This window comes from Hemiscyllium ocellatum, chromosome 18 (assembly GCF_020745735.1).
Source record: "Hemiscyllium ocellatum isolate sHemOce1 chromosome 18, sHemOce1.pat.X.cur, whole genome shotgun sequence".
Lineage (NCBI taxonomy): Eukaryota > Metazoa > Chordata > Chondrichthyes > Orectolobiformes > Hemiscylliidae > Hemiscyllium > Hemiscyllium ocellatum.
In genome coordinates, this window is record NC_083418.1 from 27,817,833 (window position 1) to 27,840,704 (window position 22,872).

Sequence of the window (22,872 nt, forward strand, 5' to 3'; positions counted from 1 at the left end):
AATCCTCAAAGTCATTCTCCAATTCATTGGTTGCTCTACCAATCAACTCCAATGCATTAAAATTCCTGGTATGTCCTTTAACATGTTCTCCATGACCACACTTTCCCACTAGCAAGAAGTACGGGTAAATAACTTGTGCTTGTACTCTACTTCATTTCTTCCAGAGATATTCCAGGTCACTCCAAACATCAATCAATCACTTTGAAGTGCCCTTGCAGTTGTATCATACAATACGAAAAACTCAGGTTCAAGTCCTCCCTGCCCAGAGGTAAAAATCACCCAACACCAGGTTACAGTCCAAGAGGTTTATTTGGAAGCACTAGCTTTTGGAACATTGTTCCTTCATCAGGTGATTGTGAGTATAAGATCGTAAGACACAATTTATAGCAAAAGTTTATAGTGTGATGTAACTTTGCCACCTACCCAGAGGTGTCATCACGTGCCCAGATTGACTTCACTTTTAAAAAAGGCAAACAGAAGAGACAATAGACATAGCCTGCAGCATTAACACGGTTTATGTTACAAAGCACAGCACATCAAGACAAAATACATTTGATTACATTAGAAAAGATTAATGGCATAAACCAAAAAACAATTACTGGTTACAGCTGTAAATTAGTGAACAGTGCTTCCTAACTGGCATATACTGGGTACCAGACTAGCATAAGCTACTGTCACAGCCTTACACTGCACTGCCTTTTATAGAAATCAATTATCCTTTTATAACATATACAAAGCATGCGAGATAACCTGTTCAGGGTTGCCAAATATCAACCCTCTGATGCACCCCATGCACATAATTACGTATGGAATCTCTGCTTATTCATTTTCCAGAAGTCCTTATCCAGCAACAATGTAGCCGATGACCTTGGAGAATGGCCATCGCTCAATGGCAGCTCAGCAAATTTACTCTGAAACTGTCACAACACCACCACAAACAGTATATTCATTACGCATTATAGAAAATAACTTGAGGCCAAGGAAAGTGGAACAGAATCTACTTCTAATTAAATATTAATTACAAAAATTGGGACAAGGACATCAAAAGACTGTCCTGATATTCAATCCATCAGTCCCTATCATATATTCGACAGTCTTGGAGGCTCATTAATAGCCACCTCACCTTCATTATTGCTCCTTCATTTTGTTGCCCTAGTCATTATGTGTCCCAGTCCTCAGTTTGTGCATCTATCTTTTCCCCACATTTCCTGGTGTGGGTATCAGCCTTGTAATTTCATCACCTTAGTTATGAGTACGGTCATTTGTTTCTCATGACTTTCTGCAGCATAACTTCAAGGTATGAACATCATGTGGATTCTTCCATTTGGCTCAAGGTCCCTCAATTTTCTCATCAAACCTCAAAACTGCATCTCTTCATTTCTGGCTTCAGACATACACAGACTGCTCTTTCCCCTTGTGTGCTCCCACGTCTTCTGTCCTGCTCCTTGCAAACTAAATACTCAAGCTAACAGTTATCAGATACAAGGCTCTGTGAAGACAAGTGTAGGTTTCTTCCACTGGCTACAACCAAGAACAAGATCTTCCAGCTGCTTGTGCCTGCACAAAACCCAAACTGAGCAGCTTCCCTCTGTCAAGAAACATGTCAAGATAAACACAAGAATCTTCTAACCAAAGCTCCAACCAAATCAATTTTTAATGACACTGTTGCACACTTCAGGACATGCACAAACAAAATTGTGAATTCATTATTTCACTTTCAACACAACCCTTTAATTCTTTAACTGATATGAATAATTTATATTTTTAAGGGACATAACTACACTTGTTCTGAACTCTCTTGCTTCATTCCAAGCTTGAGGACAGATCATCATTGTTCAAGTTTTTCCACTGTCACCTCTGACCTTAAACCGGAAATAAAACCAAACTTGTTTGAATTTCTCTTATTTCAGGATTGTTCAACAGTTTCTAAATCAAATTACTCCATGTCTTACAGTCAAGTTTCTCAATTCTTAAAACTAAAAATTACATTCTAAAACACAAACTCTGAATGACAGTCACAATACCAGACTCGACCGTGGGACTAACTTAGTGTGACCATCTGATCTCGCTGATGTGTCAATGGCATTTCGGTTGTTATCAGCCATCGAGGATTTTGGGTGAAACTTTTGCTCTCGCTAGAGGTGGCGAAAGGGGACACAATCACAGACATATTTGGTCCCTCTCACCAGGCAAGATCCACTGTTACCAGTGAATCAGAAAAGTCAACAAAGGCCATTAGGAGGTTAATTAAAAGGCCTCATTTCTCTGGTGCCCAATTACCTGACTTCAGTGGGTGAACAAAGTGGCTGGGTAATCAAGGTGACCGAACAGAAAGGGGGAGGAGGGCTCCATTTGCCCCAAACTGGAGGCAGAGATGGGGAAAAGGGGTGGTCTCCCACCGGCCTCTGTTCATCTTAACTCCCCTCTTCTTATGGCCACCATCCTGTGAGAAGCAAAAGGAAAACAGTTTACAGAACAACCTTGATTATCTGAACGATACAGGCAGGGAGTATTTTGTTCTGATAACAGAGTTCAGATAACGGATAGTGTTTTACAGGATTCTGTTCGGATAATTGAAGATTTGGATAACTTATGTTCGGCTAATCGAGGTTGCTCTGTACATTCTCACTACTGGATTCCCCTGAAGATGAGGCCTCAAGCAACAGTTGCCATGGCATAACTTCAACAGCAAGATGCTCACCTGTCAGCTGTTAAACTAGCTCATAAGCTGGCATGCTTTCTCAGTGGTGGGAATGAATCAGCTGGCACAGTTGCCTGCTTCCACAGACAGCTTGCACATCAGAGAGTCATAGCGTTTGTCACTGATGCATGAGATCATAGTATGGGCAATGTGCCAGAATAAGCAAGCTGTTGCCCAAACTCACCAAGGTGAAAAGCCAAGCACAATAGCCAGGATCCACAGAAACCAGCCCCCATACTGACATTTCACATCAGCAACTGCAGACATTAACAACGCATTTCAACCTTTATTTTTGTTAGCATCCTCAAGTTAATGTGGACTGAATGCAGACAGGTGGGGTTGTCCCTGTCTTTGCTCACTGGATGGATGATACATCAAGTTCCAACTTTCAGATATACCAAACTGGTGAACAACCATCCTATAAAATTAACAGCAAACTATATCACTTAAAGGAAATGCAGATTCTTGAGAATACCCTTTGCTTCAATAAGCATTTCCAGGATTTGTATAGTATTCCCCAGGTTATTTTCCCTCAAATCTTAGTCCGTAGTTTACAGCCAACAGAAAAACCGGGGCTTTTTAAAAATTAATTCTTAGAATGTGGGCACTGCCGATTGGTCCGGCATTTATTGCTCGTGCCTGGCCGTCCTCAAGAAAAAGACGATGAGCTGTCATCTTGAACTGCTGTAGTTAATTCAGTGTAGACAGACCCACAGTACTGCTGGGCTGGGAACTTTATGATTTTGATTAGAGTGGTGCTGGAAAAGCACAGCAGTTCAGGCATCATCCCAGGAGCAGGAAAATCGACATTTCGGGCAGGACTCCTTCATCAGGAATGAGACTGGGATCCTCCGAGCTGGAGAGATAAACGGGAGGGGGGGTGGGGCTGGGGAGAAGGTAGCTAAGAGTGCAATAGGTGGAGGGAAGTGGGGATGAAGGGGATAGATCTGAGACGAGGATGGAGCGGATAGGTGGAAAGGAAGATTGGCAGGTAGGACAGGTCAGGAGAATGGTGCTGAGGTGGCAGGTTGGAACTGGGGTAAGGTGGGGGAGGGGAAATGAGGAAACTGGTGAAATCCACATTGATGCCCTGGGGTTGAAGTGTTCCAAGGTGGAAGATGAGGCGTTCTGCCTCCATGCATCAGGCGAAGAGGGAGTGGCGGTGGAGGAGGCCCAAGACCTGCATGTCCTCAGCAGAGTGGGAGAGGGAGTTGAAATGTTCAGCCACGGGGTGATGGGATTGGTTGGTGCAGGTGTCCTGGAGATGTTCCATAAAGTGCTCTGTGATAAAGCATCCAATATCCTCAATGTAAAGGAGACTGCATCAGGAGCAATGGATTCAATAAATGGCATTTGTGGAAGTGCAGGTGAATCTTTGAAGGCTCCTTTGGGGCCTTGGATGGATTTGAGGGTGGAGTGGGGGCGCAGATTTTGCAATTCTTATGGTGGTTGGGGAAGGTGCCAGGAGGGGAGGGTGTTTTTGGGGGGCACGGACCTAACCAGGTAGTCACGGAGGGAACGGTCTTTGCGGAAAGTGGATAGGGGTGGGAGGGAAATATATCCCTGGTGGTGGGGTCCATTTGGAGGTGGCGGAAACGTCAGCGGATAATGCAGTTTACGCGGAGGTTGGTAGGGTGGAAGGTGAGGACCAGGGGGTTCTGTCCTTGTTGCGGTTGGAGAGGTGGGGTTTGAGGGCAGTGGTGTGGGACATGGATGAGATGTATTGGAGGGCATCGTTAACTACCTGGGAGGGAAAATTATGGTCTTTAAAAGAAGGAGGCCATCTGGTGTGTTCTGTGATCAAACTGGTCCTCTTGGGAACAGACAAGGTGGAGGTGACTGGCATCTAACAATAACATCAATCTTCCTTTGTGCTAAGTGTGACCGTCAAGTGGAGCTTCATCCTAGCTAATTCCCATCAACTTCAATTGGGAATACGGGATAGCATTTTTGCAGATGAAGCGTAATTTAAACAAACCCACCGACTCCCACAGCTACCTGGATTACATCTCAATTTTATTAGAGTCTCTTGATGCCATCAGCTCTTTTGTTCATGCTTGGATACGGCTGTGACAAGTTGAAAAATGAAGCTGTTCAGGAAAAATAATTCTGAGCATCAATAAGCAGGTTATTGAGAAGTAAGTGCTATTTGACAGAACTGTTAATGATACTGTCCAGCACATCGCTGATTGACAGTCGACCTGAAGAGGAGGTATTTGATCAGATTGGATTTGTCCTGGTCTATGTGAATAGGACATACCAAAGCAATTTTTCACATTGTTGGTACAATGTAGTAGCTGCACTGGAAGAGCTTGACTAGGTTGCATATTTAGTTTTGGAACATATGTCTTTAATACTACTATAAAAATGTTGTCAAGGTGTCCCATATCTTTAGTCATCTCTTGATATGTGTGGTGAAATGTATGGCTTGTGGCTATCTGATATGGTAGGCCTCTAGGAGGAGGCTGAGATGTAACATCCACATTGTACTTCTCACCTAAGATGGCTACAACTGGTTCAACATTGCCTTTTGCACTGTGCACTGGGCCCTGACATCATTGAAATTATTGATATTTTTGAAGCCTCCTCTTCTGGCCAATTGTTTAATTTCCCACTGAACTCACAACTGGAGATCCAAGATAACAGAACTTTGGTTGATCTGTTGGCTGTGGGGTTGATGAGCTTAGAATATTGTCACTCTTTCTTCTGATGGACACAAAATGTAGTCCTGTGCTGTAGATTCACTAGGTACATTTACAGGTCTACCTGCAGCTGTTCTTGATAGGCCTTCTTACATGTCTCATTAAACCAGGTTTATTCCTGGCAAAGATGAAATGACATACTGAGAGATATGCTCAGCCATGAGTTTATAGACTGGGGTGGGATTCAATCCTGCTGACCAACATGGCCTTGTGGATATCCAGATTTGAGATGCCAAATCTTTCTGATATCTATCCCATTTAGAATCTCTTTGGTATCTATCCCATTTAGCACGAGGATAGCTCCCATATATCAGAGGATATCCTCAGCACAAAAGTAGGGCTTCATTTCGGCAAGCACTGTCCTTTGCCATTCTGAACCCAAATTTTCACTTATAGATACCATAGACAGATTGGTGAAGATGAAGTCATCACTTCCAGCTTGCAATGGTTCTCTCACCAGATGGGAGAAAGTGAGGACAGCAGATGCTGGAGATCAGAGTCAAAAAGCGTGGCATTGGAAAAGCAGAAACGGCCAGGCAGGATTCAAAGAGGAGAGCCAACATTTCGAGCTCCAAAGTCTGACATTCCTGATGAAGAGTTTATGCTTGAATTGTCAACTCGCCTGCTCCCTGGATGCTGCCTGTCCGGCTGTGCTTTTCCAGTGCCACACTTTTTGACTTCTCTCACCGTATGTTGCTGGACATTCAAGACTCAACCAGGTCTGTCCGTAATGGTTCTACCAAGTTACTCTTGGTGCTGGGCACTGATGATCTTAGCCAGAACAGCTTCTTCCAAGTTGTGTTCAACATAGAGAAGCACCTATTGATTAGTTAAAGTGGACAAGCAAGAGATTTTGTTGCTCAAATTTATCTGATATTGAGGCTTCATGTGGTTCGTGTCAATGTGAAGCACTCTTGGCCCTTCCCTGCATTATTGCGCCATCACCTTTGCTGATTTGTCTAGCAGTGGGACAGGACGTAGCAGTAATGATTTTCAAAGTGTTTGGCTAAAAGACATGCGCCTAGGAGTATGACAATGTAAGTCTCTTGCTTGACTAGTTTGTAGGAAGACTCTCTCTATTTTGGCATAACTGGGGAGGGTGATATAATGATAATCATGACATGCCCTTGTCCAAAAAGAACTATATCACTTGCTCTTTAACTGCTGTTGGGTTAAGATCAGAGAACTCCTTTCCTAACAGGCTGCATTTATCCTTATGCCATGAGGTAGCAGTTCAAATAGACAGCTCACCACCACCTTCTCAAAATCAATTAAGAATGGATAATAAATGATGCCCCAACCAGTGATACTCATATTCCAAGAATAAAGAAAATGAGGGAAGATGTCCACAGCCTGAAAGTCGAACTTCATCTGTGAGCATTGTGGTTGTAATTACTCCTACAAATAGGATTGTATCTCAAGCTAATAGACAAGTGAGGATGAGGTCAGGTGGGTCAATCACATTATTTCATAATTGGTGACTTCTAAGATCTCATCACTTCTCCCTAATTTCATACTAAAGTTTTAGCCAATACCTTCTCGAGGAGCCATCAACATATGAACTTGCCCACAAGTGAAACACTTCTTCATTTCGCCTAGTGAGTCCCTTCACTAATTCAAATGTCTCTCTCAGCTTTTTCATACAATAAAGAGAACCAGTCATTCTGTCTGTCTGTCCAACATATGGCATTATCTTTGCAAAGTGACAAACGTGGCTATATTTCCCCCCTCCCCTATTTCAGTATTTTTCCAAGTCTGGCATCAGACATGCATTTGTTGCATCCCACTATTCTACTGAAAATGCTAAATCGCTGAAAAAAGTTACTGATAGTAAAAACAATTTCAGTTTAACCGTAAAACATTCAACAGAAATACGAACCAATGCAACCAATGCAACTGTTAGATTTCCTTCATTAAAAACAAAGAACAGATGGTTGCGCAGCTGAATTAATCCTTCTGTTTAAAGATAAGCTGCCAATTTTTAATCAAGTGATCAATCAATTCACTTCAAAATCTCCTACTTATTTAGTGTGGGCCATCATGTATTTTCTTCCACCTTTCACATTAAAGCTACAGAATTGGAGACATTTGTAACAAATTAAGAGCAACAATATTGTTTTGAATTGCTATTTGAAATCCCTTGAAACATTTTTTCTCTCTCTCTGGGAAAGCCCAAAGATTAATTTGGAGTTCTTAGCTGCAAGTTCAATTAATAGATTGAACTTTGTTGACTGTTATTAGGCAAATGCTTTGTTCCTGCAGATTAATGAATTCTCTGTTGATCACAGAATGCCCCTCCTCATATCATTTTGTCTCAAATGTAAATTTTGACACTAAAACAGAGTTTAAGAGCCCTCCCCTCTGAACCTACCGAATGCCACTTCTGACAAGTTTCAGTCAAATACTACACTGACATTTCCACTTTAAGACAGGATCAGGTGACTGACATTGGAATGTCTACCATTTACTTGAGAACTTTGCTGGATTGTCGGCCAAACTTTATGCTGTCAAAGTAAACTGAAAAGCTCTTTATTTTGTTCTCATAAATAATTCTGTTTAAAAACTTAGACAAGCCACAGCCTAGCTGTAACGACCCGGTGTCAGAAGTGAAGTAAACTGTACTGCGATCTGTAGCAGAGTTTCTCGGTTTGATCTCTCGAAATTTGAATTTCTGCCAATTCTGGCTGTAAGCTAGGAAAAGAGGATTTTCACCTTCCTGGCTGCATCAAAGCTTCACAAAGACTCAGTGATCTGCAAATCAGGACAGTTGTTTGCAATAATGAGGCAAGAATCAGAGCAAATTCAAAACATCATTTGGACCAATATAATCTGATGATGTACTGAGGGGGCACTGCAGTATGGGCGTATTATATTTAAAATTCCATTTATCTATTCAGACATCCCAAGGCACTTGAAAAACTTCAGAAAAAGGTTTACAAGGATGTTGCCAGTTGGTGGGTTTGAGTTATAGGGAGAGGTTGAATAGGCTGGGGCTGTTTTCCCTGGAGCATCAGAGGCTAAGCAGTGACCTTATAGAGGTTTATAAAATCATGAGGGGCATGGACAGGGTGAATAGCCAAGGTAATTTTTTTCCCCCAGGATAGGAGAGTTCAAAGCTAAAGGGAACAGGTTTAAGGTGAGAAGGGAAAGATTTAAAAAGGACCCAAGGGGCAACCTTTTCACAGAGGGTGGCGTGTGTATGGAATGAGCTGCCAGAGGAAGTGGAGGAGATGGGTACAATATTTAAAAGGCTTCTGGATGAATATATGGGTAGGAAGGGCTTAGAGGGATATGGGCCAAATGCTGGCAAATGGAACTAGATCAGTTTAGGATATCTGGTCGGCTTCGACAAATTGGATGAAGGGTCTGCTTTTGTGCTGTATATCCCAACAACAGTATTTTAGAAAGCGAGGAGGCAAAGTCTCCATCAATGTTTATTCCTTAACTAATCTCAGGAAAACACAATTTGTTTGTGAACTCAATCTGTTTCGGAAAACTTGCCATATGCCAATTGGCTGCCATAGTTTCCACATTAAAAAAAATGTGACTAAACCTCAAAAATGTTTTGTGGGATGGAAAGCATTTTGGTGAGTCCTGATATTCTGAAAGGCACTATGCAAATGCAAGTTCATTTTTACTTTCTGAAAAGATATGAACTTTACACTTCACTGCAAGTTGATTTACAAAAGGATAGCTCTTCTGCCCTTGTGCAACACACCGACCCTCAACACAGACAGAAACTCAGGAATCATTTTTTTGAAGTCTCAATAAATTGGCTGAATGCTAACTGTTGACCAATTTCAACACGGAATAGTGATGGACTCACTGGCTTAGACTGGTCATAGAGGTTGCGATCGAGGTCAGATGCAGTATTATACTTGAACAAACTATTCAAAGGGTATGATGCCCAAAGCTGGTAAAATACTGGGTGGCAGGCCATTCTTGAATTGTGAAAAAGTAGTTGCTCAAAAATAATGATTTTGTTAAGAGAAATTTTAAAATGCACTAATTCTTAAAAGCCAGGTTCACACTAAATCAGAAAGTTCATTTAGAGTGCAACTGGTGCTGTACTGTTAACTTAAGAGTTCATAGTGATGTTGGGTTACTGACATGTGAGCCTAATAAAGTCGTGTTGACGACAACAGTGAATTTAGTGCATGAATACATCATTCTCATTCCATTCCTCTTACTACCTGAAGTGGAAGAGGAACTAAAAAATGAAACAAGCAGCTCAATCTGAAAATGGTCATTTTTGAGAAATAGGTTGTTAACCAAATATTATAGCTGCATGTGGCAGTTATGGAGCTATAATATGAATTCTTAAGATCTTATTAGATCTTAACTAAGACAAAACTAACAAAATTGATTGACTAAAGAAAGCAATGAAACAGAAAAGATGCACATTATCTATACAGTAATGTTTGGTACAAATACTGGTTGGCCCACATCATTTTCTTCCTTGGATGGTTCATCAAGAATAAGCGAAAGAGCAAAGAGCAAGAAAGGCTTCTGTAACCTAGTTGAGAGAGAAACCGAGTGATAGGAGAGAAACTGAGCAGAGAGAAAAGGGGAAAGTGAGGGAGATAGAGGAGAAAGTAAGAGAGGAGAAAATGAGATAGAGGAGACAGTGAAAGTGAGAGAAAATTCAAATGTGAGAGAAGAAGGGTGCAAGTGAGGATTCAAACATTGACAGAGGTTCAAACTTTGAGATTCAACCTACAAATACAGGGAAACTCTACTACAGATCACAGTACACTGTAGTACTTACTCCACTTCTGAGAAGTGGGAAAGGAGGAACAACAACCATGATAGTAAGAGAAGGTGAGAAAAAGAAAGAGATGGTGTGAGTATAGGAGAAAGGGAAAGTGAGAGAGAAATAGAGAAATGAGAGTAGAGACAGCAAAATCTAAGAGAGAAAATGGGATGAGAAACAATAGAATGAAAGTAGTCCATTTTACATTTTAAAGCACCTTGCGCAGCATGACCACAACTCGCTCTCAGAATTAACACTGGCAATAAGGAGAGCTCGACCTATCTGGAGTTGCTTCTGAAGGAATGTTCTTCCTCACTGACTCACAAATCTTGCGTTTCATTATAAACACACTCCAGAGTTACTAATAAGACCTTAATAACTCACATTATGGCTCCATAACTGCCACATATATTTATAATATTTGGTTAAGTTAGCAAAATAAGAATGATCACCATGGACTGAAGTCAGGAGGTGTGTCAAGACCATGGGACCTGGATTTGAAACACTACCGCCACAGTGACCGAGTTCAAAACATTTCAATGAGAATATAATGCCTGACCTGAGCTTCCGACATATAACGTTCTCTTTTGACGTGATCTATTAGAAGATTCCTATTGTGTATGGGCTCCAGACTAAATAGATAAATAAAACTAAAAAGATACTGTACATTAAGTATTTTCAAAAACAAGTTAATGCACATTTAAAGCTGAGGAGGTGGGGGTTGGGGTATGGTGGTGGTGGTGGGTAGGGGCATTGGTACCAGGGCTGTAGTTACTTTTGGGAATCTGTGAGGCTAACAAGTAGAAAATAATCACCAGGTATTCAGGAGCTGCTTTGTTCAGGAAGGTTGTTTGGGGAGGTGAACCCTAGTCAATTATCCCACTGCTTGAACCACAAATGACTGCCCATTCTCTTCCTGGAGATGGAAAATGCTCTCACAGTATCTTATTTCCTGGGATCAAAGTGAAAAAAAAGCTCCTAACACTTCAGCAAAGTCTTGTCTTTCAGAATTATCCAAAGACCAACTAAGATTCAGCCTCTATCCAAGTATGATTTGAACATTCCAGCTCCCTCCCAGACACAGAAGAGCTAAAAATCGAGAATGTAAACCCAGTAGAAATGTCTGAGGGAAACAGCACATCTCAGGGAACATTTTCCATGGACCCCGTTGCAACTTACATTCAGCAGCTACCAACAAAACATAGGAAATGCATGTACTGTGACCCCTGATCCCAGTGACATCAGGGGTCACAGATCACTCAAATTGACCAGTGACAACAAATCAAGATAAATTGCTTCCAATTGAATTACGTTTCCATTAAAATGAGAGAAGATATTTTTATTGTTTCAACACCAGAACATAGGAGATGGAAGAAATAAGCCTATAAAGAAAGCTCTCAGCATCCCAATACAACCCATTGCACTGATCCCACAATAGCCCTCCCAGCTGCCGTGTTGACCCCGCAACAGCACTGCAACCTGCCACGTTGACCCCGCAATGCCCCTGCGACATGCCACACTGGCCCTGCAATGGCCCCACGACCTGGCGCATTGGCCCCACAATAACTTCATGATCAGCCACATTGGCCCCACGACAGGCCCATGATCTGCCACACTAGCCCCTATTACTGATCACGCTGACCCTACAATAACCCTGTGATCTATCATGCTGACCCATCAATAGTCCCATGATCTATCACGTTGATTGTGCAATAGGCTTGTTATCCATTCATGCTGACCCTGTAATAACCCCATAATCTATTATGATGTCCCCACAATAACCTCATGATCCATCATGCTGACCCTATAATAGCCCTGTGATCCTGTATTAATCCCTGATCTGACAGGTGGACCCTGCAAAGACTGTGACCCTGTTTTAATCCTGGGACCCTGCAATAACCATGATTCCACAATAATCTTGCGACACATTGCATTAACTCCACAATAACCCTTGACCCATACCAGGCAGAAGTGGGTACAGCATCCAGGATGCTGCCTGACCTGTTGTGCTTTTCCAACACCACTCTAATCCTGACCTTGACCCATGCTGCTGACCCCATAACAATTCTGCAACTTTGTAATAAGCCCATGACCTGTCAAACTGATTCTCCAATGATCTTAATTCTGCAAGAATCCTGTGATCCATTACACTGACCCCACAAAACTTCTGTGGCCTGTCATGTTGACCCTACAATAGCCCAATGACCCAGATACTGACCACATAAAAATCATGTGAGCCTGGTGTGCTCTCCCCAGCAATATAAATCTCTAATCCCTGGCTTCATCAGTAAGTCATTCAACAGAGGCGGATAACCTTCTCTCGGTTGGGGGGAAATGCAAAAAGTGGCCAATTATCCATGAATTACATGCGCACTAAATAAGAGAGAAGGATGTTGTTTCACTGGATGGGTCCAGTACTAGCTGCAGAAATTTTACCATATTTCTGGTAATATGGTAAACTACACTGTCATTTACAGAGCCTTTCAGAGCCAAACTTCAAAAGCCAACTGTACAGTTTGGCCTTGAATGCAATGTGCATTTGGGGTCCTTCTATAATGTGCTACACTCCTGACTCAGGGTCTGCCTGTAACTTTCCACATTTATGGTTCATAAAAACAAGGAAGTTGCAAGCATATCTACTGTGCCCCCAAACAAACCACTCAACATGGTCAGTATAAGTCTAAAATTAAATTTGATGGGATTGGAATGTGGTCTTCTTTTAATGAAGGGCTACAGTTTACAAATACAAAGAACTTATATTAGACCTCTGTATTAAAAATAAACCTGCTCAGTACCCCAGTGAGGGACTGTAGCCAATTCTGGGCATTACTTTAGGAAGGATGGTAAGGCCCTGCAGACTGCGCATAAGGTTCACAAGAATGAATCCAAAGATGTGAGACTTCAGTTATGAAGGAAAACTGGAAACTATGGCATACTCTCCTCACAACCGAGAAGAAAGAAGTGAAATTTGGTGCGTATTCAAAATTGAGACATATCGATGAGTTAATAAGGGGCAAAGGGTCACCAACTGAAAGTAATTGGCAAAACAACAAGACTGAGAAAAGGTTACATTCTTTTGAAATGTAGACTTGTTATGATTTGCAGTGTGTAGCTGAAAAGGCCATTTAAAATACTTTCAATAATAACTTTCAAAAAGTAATATTTATAGAGGCATAGAGCTGTACAGCACAGAAACAGACCCTTTGGTCCAACCTGTCCATGCCAACCTGATATCCTGCATAACCTAGTCCCATCTGCCAACATTTGGCCCATATCCCACTAAACCTTTTCTATTCATATATCCATTACAATGCCATTTAAATAGTGTAATTGTACCAGCCTCCACCACACCTTTTGGCAGCTTGTTCCATGCATGCACCACCCTCTGCATGGAAAAAGTTATGTACCCTTTAAATCTTCCCTCTCTCAACCTAAACCTATGCCATCTAGTTTTGGACTCCCCAACCCTGGGGAAAAGACCTTGACTATGTGAAAAAGAAAGACTTTCAAAATTCTGGGGAAAGAGCAAGGGAATGCAGTGAACGAGTGGAATATCTTTCAATGATTTGGTACAACACCAAAGACCTAAAGGAGTGCTCTACCACTGCCAGATTGCTCAACCCCATTTAGCAGTACAGTGTTTATAATATATTATTAACAACTTGGAGAAAGAAAATGAATGCACTATCACCAGATTTGCAGATGGCACTAAAACAGGTAGAAAGGCAAGTCACGAGATGAATACAAACAGTTTGCAGACACACTGATAGGTTAAGTGGGCCAAAAATGGTGTACAATGTGGGAAAACGTGAAACTTATTTTGGAAGGGAGAGCAAAAGAATAGTGTTTTAGTTAAATGGAGAAAAACTGCAGGAAGCAGCAAGGGACTTTAAGGTACTGTGCATGAACCACAGAAAGCTAGCACAAAATGCAGCACGTAATCAGAAAGACTAATGAAACGTTGGCCCTTATTTCAAGAGGGTTGGAGTATAAGAGTAGGGGTGCCTTATGCCAAGTGACAAGGTCTTGTTGAGACCACATCTAGAGTACTGTGAGCAGTTTTGCTTCGCTCATTTCAGGCAAGATATTATTTCAGTGCAGATAGTTCAAAGAACTTTTAGTAGGATAATGCCCGGAATGTCTGAGAAGCAAAGGCTAAATGGGTTGGAACTCAACTCATTGGAGTTTAGAAAAACAAGAAGTGACACGTAAGATTTTTAAGGGGCTCAGCAGAATAAATACTGAGAGGATGTTTTCCCTTTTGGGACAGTCTAGCACCAAAGGGTAAAGTTTCAGAATAAAGAGTGATAATTTAAGATCGTTGAAGAGAAATTTTCTCTCTCAGAAGAATGGGCGTCTTTGAAACTTCTTGCCAAGAGAACTATGGAGGAAGAAGCGCTATGTAAATGTAAGACAAAGATAGAGAGAGTCTGGATCAGTAGGGGAAGAGTTGGAAAAAGGGCAGGAAAGTAAATGCAAGGAATTTCGGATCAGCCATGATCCTAATGAATGGCAAAGCAAACTCAAGGGGCTGAATGGCCTAATCCTCTTCCTATTCCCTATGGCTTTAATCAAACACGAAACCAAATTCCCTATCATTAGATCGCAATTCAAAAATCAGCGAACAGAAGCAAAGATCTCAGCACAGTGAAAATTATTCAAAGTCGTTGTAGAGTTATCACTGAGTTGAATTCACCTTCCAGTCAGTCAAGCTTCACGGGCTCATAGGAAGTAAAGCCACAAAAACAAAAAGCACCTACATGGCTCACCTCTGCTCTTGGAGCTGGAGGTTGTGTGGGTAGGGGTTCAGGAAGTGAAATTAGGAAGACCTCAGTCTAGGTATGGAGGCCACAAATAATGTCATCTTATCACTGACATCAGGATTACAAAAAAAGCAAGATCACCAAGCAGCTACAAGTCTGTTAGTGGTACACGAGAGACGAAAAGTAATCGGGGGTAGATTAAATGTTTCACTGAAATCAAACTATAATTTAAACAGAACAAGCAATTAGTTTAAAAAAACTAAACTAGACTGATTAAGTAGATAGCTTTAATCAATAAAAAGGAAGTTAGATAAGGATAGCAATGCATGCAGTGTGCGTGCAGACATTGTCATCCCTATCTAATCTCCTATTCCTGAAGAAGGGTTACACTCGAAATGCCAAGTTCTCCATCTCCTGACGCTGCCCAGACTACTATGCTCTTCCAGCCTCCTGCTTGTGTGTCTTAACTGCAGCATGAGTGAGTTTGTGGAGTGTTTCGGGGCATCATGCCTACAGTAGGTGCCTGCATCTCCAGGAAGGTTAGCTTGGGTTCAGAGCTGAAATTGGAGGTTACAATATCATAAGGACAGAAGGGAGGGGACTAAATCTTTCCCAAATACTTTGATCCAGGAGGTAATATATGCCTCAGGATAGATAGCATCACAATTCTGATTACTGTGTGAATTACATCCATGAATTAATATTATAGATGCTCCTCTGGCAAATTGAGCCAAAGCTCTGGGTTCAAGTCCCATGTCAGACCTCATTGGCCATGAAGACATACAAGTAACATAAACAAACAGATCAATTGTCAGCTTGTACATCTTTCAAATATGAGCAATTTTTCAGAAGATTTGTAGCTCAGGTTGATGATAAGTATGTAAGTTAGCTCTCTGAGCTTGCAGGTTTGTTTTCAGATGTTTCATCACCATACTAGGTAACACATCAGGGAGCATCTCCAGTGAAGCGCTGGTGCTATGTCTATTTACTGGTCTTCGTTTCTTAGGTTGGGTGATGTCATTTCCAGTTATTTTCTTCAAGGGAAGGTAGAAAGAGTCTAGATTTATTGATAGAATTCTGATTACAATACAATGCCTTTAAGAATTCTCGTGTGTGTCTTAGTTCACCTGTCCTAGGATGTGTGTGTTGTCCCAGTCAAAGCGGTGACTTTCTTTGTCTGAAACTAGTGATAGTGGGTCATGTCTTTTGGTGGCAAGTTTTCTGCTAGTATGTCCAATGTAGTGGGTTTTTTTTTGCATGAAATCTTGTAAATGACATTAGTTTTGCTGGTCGTATCTAATGGATCCTTTAGGTTCATTAGTCGCTGTTTAAGTGTGTTGGTAGGTTTGTGGGCTACCATGATGCCAAGGGGTCCGGATGGTCTGGAAGTCACTTCTGATAGGTTTTTGATGTAAGGTAATGTGGCTATATTGTGGTTACGTTGTGTCTGCTTGTTTGGGTTTGTTTCTGAGGAATCAGCAGATTGGGTTTAATGGTTACCAGTTTTTCTTGAAAACATTGTATAGATATTTTTGTTCCACTTTTTGTAGTTCTCAGGTGCTGCAGTGTGATGTGGTACATAGAAATAATGTCTTGATGCATTGGGTATTGGGATGATTGCTTCTGACATACTACCAGTGCTTCACTGGAGACTTTCATTGATGATGTTACCAAGTATGGTGATGAAACATCTGAAAACAAACCTTCAAGCTCAGTGAGCTAACTTACATACTTATATTTCAATTATGCCTGATGATAGGAAGTAAGAACTGAAGAGTTTCCTAATCAGCCATCCTGCTGAGCTAATGCACTTTAGCACTTTGCCCAGAGGCCCAGAGACTAATCTAATGGATATCCATGACCTCAACCCTCACAAATGAGGACAGGAGAGTAAGAAAGTAATAATGAGTAGTGAATTAAAAACCCCAATTGCAAAAAAGATCCAATCCTCGCTCACCACAGAAATTAACCAAGATACAATCTGCTTAGAGAATGGTGTTCATAATGGTGGCAATAAGAGGAGTGTACATGTCTGATACAGGCATATTTGAGATAATTGATAATAGGGAATAACAAAATGGCAGGCACATTAAACAAATCCTTTGTATTTATTTTCACAGTAACATAATCTAGAATTAATGGGGAATCAATGAGAAACATGGAACTTGTTAGTAAAGAATTGGCAGTGGAGACATTATTGTGATGAAACACCAACAAATCCCTGGACCAGATGACATGCATTTAAGTTTTTGAAAAAGCTAAGTAAAATGAAAGTAGTAAAATATTTGTAAAGTGCTGGTTGAATATCAACATTTCAAAATCAGTGACCTAGGTGTTTGTGTACACAAATCACAAATGCTACCATGAAAGAATAGCAAGCAATGAGTAATGTAAATTGTACATTCACCGTTATGACAAAAGAAATGAAGAGATAAGAATATCAGAGTCTAATGATATACGCCATTAGTAAGACCACACCTGTAGTATTGACTATAGTTTTGGTTTCACTATCCAAAGAAGGATATATTGCCAAGGCAGCAAGGCAAGTCATTGGGCTGATTCCAGATATGGGAACATTGTTCCAAAGGAGAGATTGAGCAGACTAGGCCCTCAATCCCTAAAGTTTCCAAAAGAACTAAATATATTAAACTCTGAAGGCATTTGATAGGATGAAGAAAATCTGAAATAGGGTGTCACAGTCTCAGAATAAGGGGTCAGCCTGTGATGAGGATAAATTTCCTCACTCAGAGGATTGTAAATCAATGGAATTCTCTCCTACTGAATGCAGATGATGTTTAGTTTGAATATAAACAAGGCAGAGAAATTTTTTTGGATACAATGGAATTAAGTGACATGATAAGCTGGAGGTGAGGTAGCAAATCAGCCACGATTGAATCTCGCTGTTACCCCATTTAAGACGGGTCAAATGACTGAGTCCAATTCCTATTTCTTGTGTTATGACATTAGTAACTATTCTTTCAAATTATTTAATTGGTTGCAGAAGGTTTTTGGACATCCTGAAGTCATTGCAGACTTGAAATTAATGTGACGTATCTGTTTATTATATTGTGCAATAGTAGAAAAGACTAACATTTGGGATTTGTAATCTTAACTAGCATGCTCTTAAAGAGTAAAGACAGAGTTCAAATTCAGGAGGTTTCTCAAGACACAGTCAACAGTTTAATTACAAAGTTCCATGATCAACTACTGATCTGATCTATTATCCATTGCCTTATATTGGAGAACCAGGGAATAGAAACTTGACCAATGAAAGACTAAGTGAAAGGCATTACATTTAAATAAACAGAAATGGCAAGGATATGGGTTATTTCACATTGACAGAACATGGTATCCTTCACATCAGCAGCTGCTGTTCTCACACCTCATTATTCCCTCTATTCTTCAACATTGCAAACCATCCTCTCCCAATCCCTTCTGTAAACATCCTTATTCCAGAGGTATTTGCCCCCTTAATGGCTTAGAAACCGACTTCTTTGACGCTACTTCGCCTCACTAGCTCCTATCAATTCAAAACATCAATATCAGTCAATTCTAATCATCTCTCTTCCAACAGAAACACTCCAATTTTCCTTCCTATTTGTTAAAATAAATTTGCAGAGTAAACAACAAACACAAGAGAGGACTCTGACACAAGGAGTGGGTTCAGGCAGAGAAGTCTCATCGTTTTACGAATAAATTGGATAAACGTTCAAGGAAAATGAGGATATAAGAGTGTGTGCTGCGGGCGATTAGTTTGTCGATAGCACGTCCTGAACGGACTGACTGGTCTCAGATGCTGTCAGCTTCCATGGTGACAAACTGCTGATGTCTACCAAGACCTAGCGCGTACAAATCTGAGGAGCAAGGGGTCTCTCTGCCCTGCTGTAACCTTGTCACCTGCTGACTGACTCTTTGCCTTATTAAGCTGTCTCTGGTCTGATCCGTGCTGGAGTCCCAGTCTGACTGGGGGAGGGGGCGGAGGCGGCAGGAGCACTTGCCCCGTGTTCTCCCCGGGGGTGGTCCGGATCGTTTTGGGAGGGCTGCAGAGACAGCGGAGAGAAACCAGACCGCGCCCCGTCCCCGAGAGTGGAGCCACAGGGAAGAAGGGGGGCACGATGTCGACCCCCGCAGCCGGACTCAAGCCCCCCCCCCCCCCCCTCCTCAAAAGCGGCGGTCCGTGAGGAGGACCGAGAGCTAGGATGTCACTCTCTGCTGCAGCAATCGAGAGAGAGGAGGGGAAAAACCCAGACACAGACGAAAAAGTTGTCGCCGGCTCATTTCCCCTTGCAGACCATCTCAATAACACTTATTCATAACCATTTATTTGTTGTAGTGGTCTTTCTCCATATTTGTTAAAACCTGTAACAATGTCAGAGAGATTGTGAGTGAGTTTCTCCTGCAGGTTTAGAAGCAGCTCTAACCCAGTCCAGCTACAGTTCCCACACTGACTCTAGTTTGGGGAGTGGGTTTAGCCTGTCTCTGTCTCTCTCCCCTGGGAAGTTGAAGCCGGTGTGCGTGTGTCTGTGTACCTGGTGCAGGGCGGTCAGACCGTCCACATTGGTGTAGTTGATGTCAGCTCCTTGCAGCAGCAGCTTCTCCACCTCCTCCCGGTCCCCGCTCGAACAGGCGGCCAGGAACACTGCGCCCTCGGCGAACTTGACCCGCAGCTGCTTGGTGCGGGGCCGCTCCGACTCGCGGTCGGTATCCGAGCCCAGCCAGCGCTTCAGCTGCTCCTTCCTCTTGTGCCTGGCGTTGTCACTGCGGGCCTGGTCCCTCTCCCGATCCTCAGCCGCCATCTTCCACTCAACTCAACCGGGAGTGCCCCGAAATCCCAGCTCCAGTCTCCGCCACACAGCCCTGCGCCATCTACACACCCTCTGTATACATTACAGCCCGAGGAGCAGCCAACCTACAGCATCCGCGCTGAGCCACACCATATACATCTCAGCTCTCTCTCACACACACACATACACACACAAACCTGCGCCATCTAGTCACATCCCTAATACACTGCAGCTTGACTTCCATCCCTTACCCAGTGCTCTTCCAAACCCTACACCACAGAGATCATCAGATCCACATACCCGATCCAATGTCACACTCAGATCCCTTCCCCACACAGATTACCAGATCCATAAACCTAACTCAATATCACATTCAGATCCCTTTCCAAAGAGATTACCAAAACCACAACCCAACCTGATATCATAAAGATCCCATTCCCCAAAGATACCACCAGATCCATAAACCCAACCCAATATCACATTCAGATCCCTTCCCCACATGGATGACCAGATCCATAAAGCCAACATCACAATCAGATGTCTTTGCCACAGAAGTTACCAGATCCATTTACCAAAAGCCATCTAAAATAAAACAGAGCTGTCAATGCTGAGATTTGAAACAAACAAAAATAAATTGCTGGAGAAACTCAGTATGTCTGGTAACATCTGTGGAGAGAAAGCAGAGGTGATATTCCAACTCCAGTGATTGGGCTGGAATTTGTCCAGCAATTTCTGTTTTCGTATCACATGCAGATCCGTCCAATTGTTCAGTTTCAATTATTGTCACAAACCTTACATTCAATTATCTATTCAGTGTGAATTATAGGTGATACAGATCAACAAGGCCCAACACATCAACACAATTATACCACACAGAAAAAGGCCCTTCAGCCCATCATGTTTGCAGTCATCCACACCATCCACCTAAATGTTCTAATTCCATTTTCTAGTACTTACCTCATACCCTTGTATGCTTTGGCAATGCAATTACACATTTAAAAGTTTCTGCCTCTGCCACTCTCTATATGTCCTTCTGACATGACCATCCTTGGCTTCCTCCTTTGCCACAACAAACCAAAGGGCAAATTAGTGGGACGACACCTCATCTTCTGCCTGGGCAGTCTCCAGCCCGGAGGACTCAACATTGAGTTCTCCAATTTCAAATAAATCTCTCTTCCCTTCCCAGACCCTCCCCTCCCTTACATTTCTCGTTGAATTCATTCCTCCCTTGACCACCCAGGTATACCCTCTGCCTGTCTTCACCTATCCTGACTTCACCACCCTGTATCCCCACCCCCTTTATCTACAGCTACTCCCACACTGACCCCCAGTCCTTATGAAAGGTTATAGTTGAAACATCACCTTCTCCACCTCCTGATGCTGCTTGGCTTGCTGTGTTCTTCCAGCCTCCTGCCTGTCTACTCTGCCACTCTTACAGGTAGCTTCCAAACACTTGTATATAGATACATTTTATATCACTCATTCAGAAATATTAATACACAGTTTGGAATGAGTGAGATTTACAAACAAATGAACAAGAAACCACAGGCCACTCTGCCCCTTAAGCCTCCTCCATCACTCCATAAGATCATAGCTAACTTGAACCTCGGCCACTGGTTCAGAGGTAGGGACAGTATCATTGCACATCAAGTGCCCTTTCAGCATTTATATGTCCATTCTTATTCATGGGGTGTGGATATTGATGGCAAGACCTGCATTTATACCCCATCACAAATTCCCCTTGAGAAGGTGGTAATGAGCTGCCTGCTTCATTGCTGTACCCAGAGTGTTGTTGGGAAAGGGTACAGGATTCTGGCCAAGTGGTGGCAAGGAGATGCAATAAAGTTTGAAGTCAGGTCAGTGTGTGACTCAGAAGGGAACTTGTAGGTGATGATCCTCCCATGCATCTGCTATCCTAGTCTGTTGAAGTGGTAGACATCCAGATTTGGAAGACACTGTCAAAACAGCCTTGGTGAGTTGCTACAATCCACCTTGTATATGTTACACATTGCTGCCAGTTGCATTGGTGGCAGTGATAATAAATATTTAAGATGATGATGTGGTGCAAATCAAATAGACAGTTTCGCACGACATGATGTCAATGTCCATGAGCATTGTTGGAGCAGTACTCATTCAGGCAAGTGGAGACAATCTCAGGACAGTGAAGAAGGCGCTTGGTATGCTTTCCTTTATTGGTCAGAGTATTGAGTACAGGAATTGGGAGATCATGTTGCAGCTGTACAGGACATTGGTTAGGCCACTGTTGGAATATTGCGTGCAGTTCTGGTCTCCTTCCTATCGGAAAGATGTTGTGAACCTTGGAAGGGTTCAGAAAAGATTTACAAGGATGTTGCCAGGGTTGGAGGATCTGAGCTACAGGGAGAGGCTGAACAGGCTGGGGCTGTTTTCCCTGGAGCGTCAGAGGCTGAGGGGTGACCTTATAGAGGTTTACAAAATTATGAGGGGCATGGATAGGATAAATAGGCAAAGTCTTTTCCCTGGGGTTGGGGAGTCCAGAACTAGAGGGCATAGGTTTAGGGTGAGAGGGGAAAGATATAGAAGTGACCTAAGGGGCAACTTTTTCACGCAGAGGGTGGTACGTGTATGGAATGAGCTGCCAGAGGATGTAGTGGAGGCTGGTACAATTGCAACATTTAAGAGGCATTTGGATGGGTATATGAATAGGAAGGGTTTGGAAGGATATGGACCGGGTGCTGGTAGGTGGGACTAGATTGGGTTGGGATATCTGGTCGGCATGGATAAGTTGGACCGAAGGGTCTGTTGCCATGCTGTACATCTCTATGACTCTAAAAGTGTCTTGTAGATGTGGACCAGCCTTTGAGATGTCAAGTGGTGACTTACCCACCATAGAACTTCCAGCTCAACCTGCTCTTTTAGCTACAATACATCTTTATACGTTTGATCCAGTTCTCAATCCAACTCCCAGGAAGTTGATGCTGGGGGTTTCACCTGTGGCGATTCCATTGGACTTTGACAGGAGATGGTTCTCTGATTAGATGTTGCCATTACCTATCATTTGTGTGGCATAAATGTTGTCTACCTCCTTTTGTATGTAAACACAGATTGCATCAGTATCTTAGAAGCTGTAAATGGTACTGAGCATTGTGGAATCATCAGCAATCATCCCCACTTCTGACCTTAGAATGAA

The 22,872-nt window shown here is 42.3% G+C and overlaps 1 protein-coding gene across 5 annotated transcripts in view; it reads right to left on the reverse strand.

The window, feature by feature from the left end:
* The window catches only part of zmp:0000001167 (protein phosphatase 1 regulatory subunit 12A), a 154,528-nt gene extending 134,662 nt beyond the window's left edge, over nucleotides 1-19,866 (reverse strand). For all 5 annotated transcript variants that reach the window (XM_060838777.1, XM_060838778.1, XM_060838780.1 and 2 more), the window contains exon 1: nucleotides 19,449-19,866. In XM_060838777.1, coding sequence (XP_060694760.1) covers nucleotides 19,449-19,715 — 267 coding nt within the window. In that variant the 5' untranslated portion in view covers nucleotides 19,716-19,866. The remainder of the gene's footprint in view (nucleotides 1-19,448) is intronic.
* Between the last annotated feature and the right edge of the window lie 3,006 nt (nucleotides 19,867-22,872).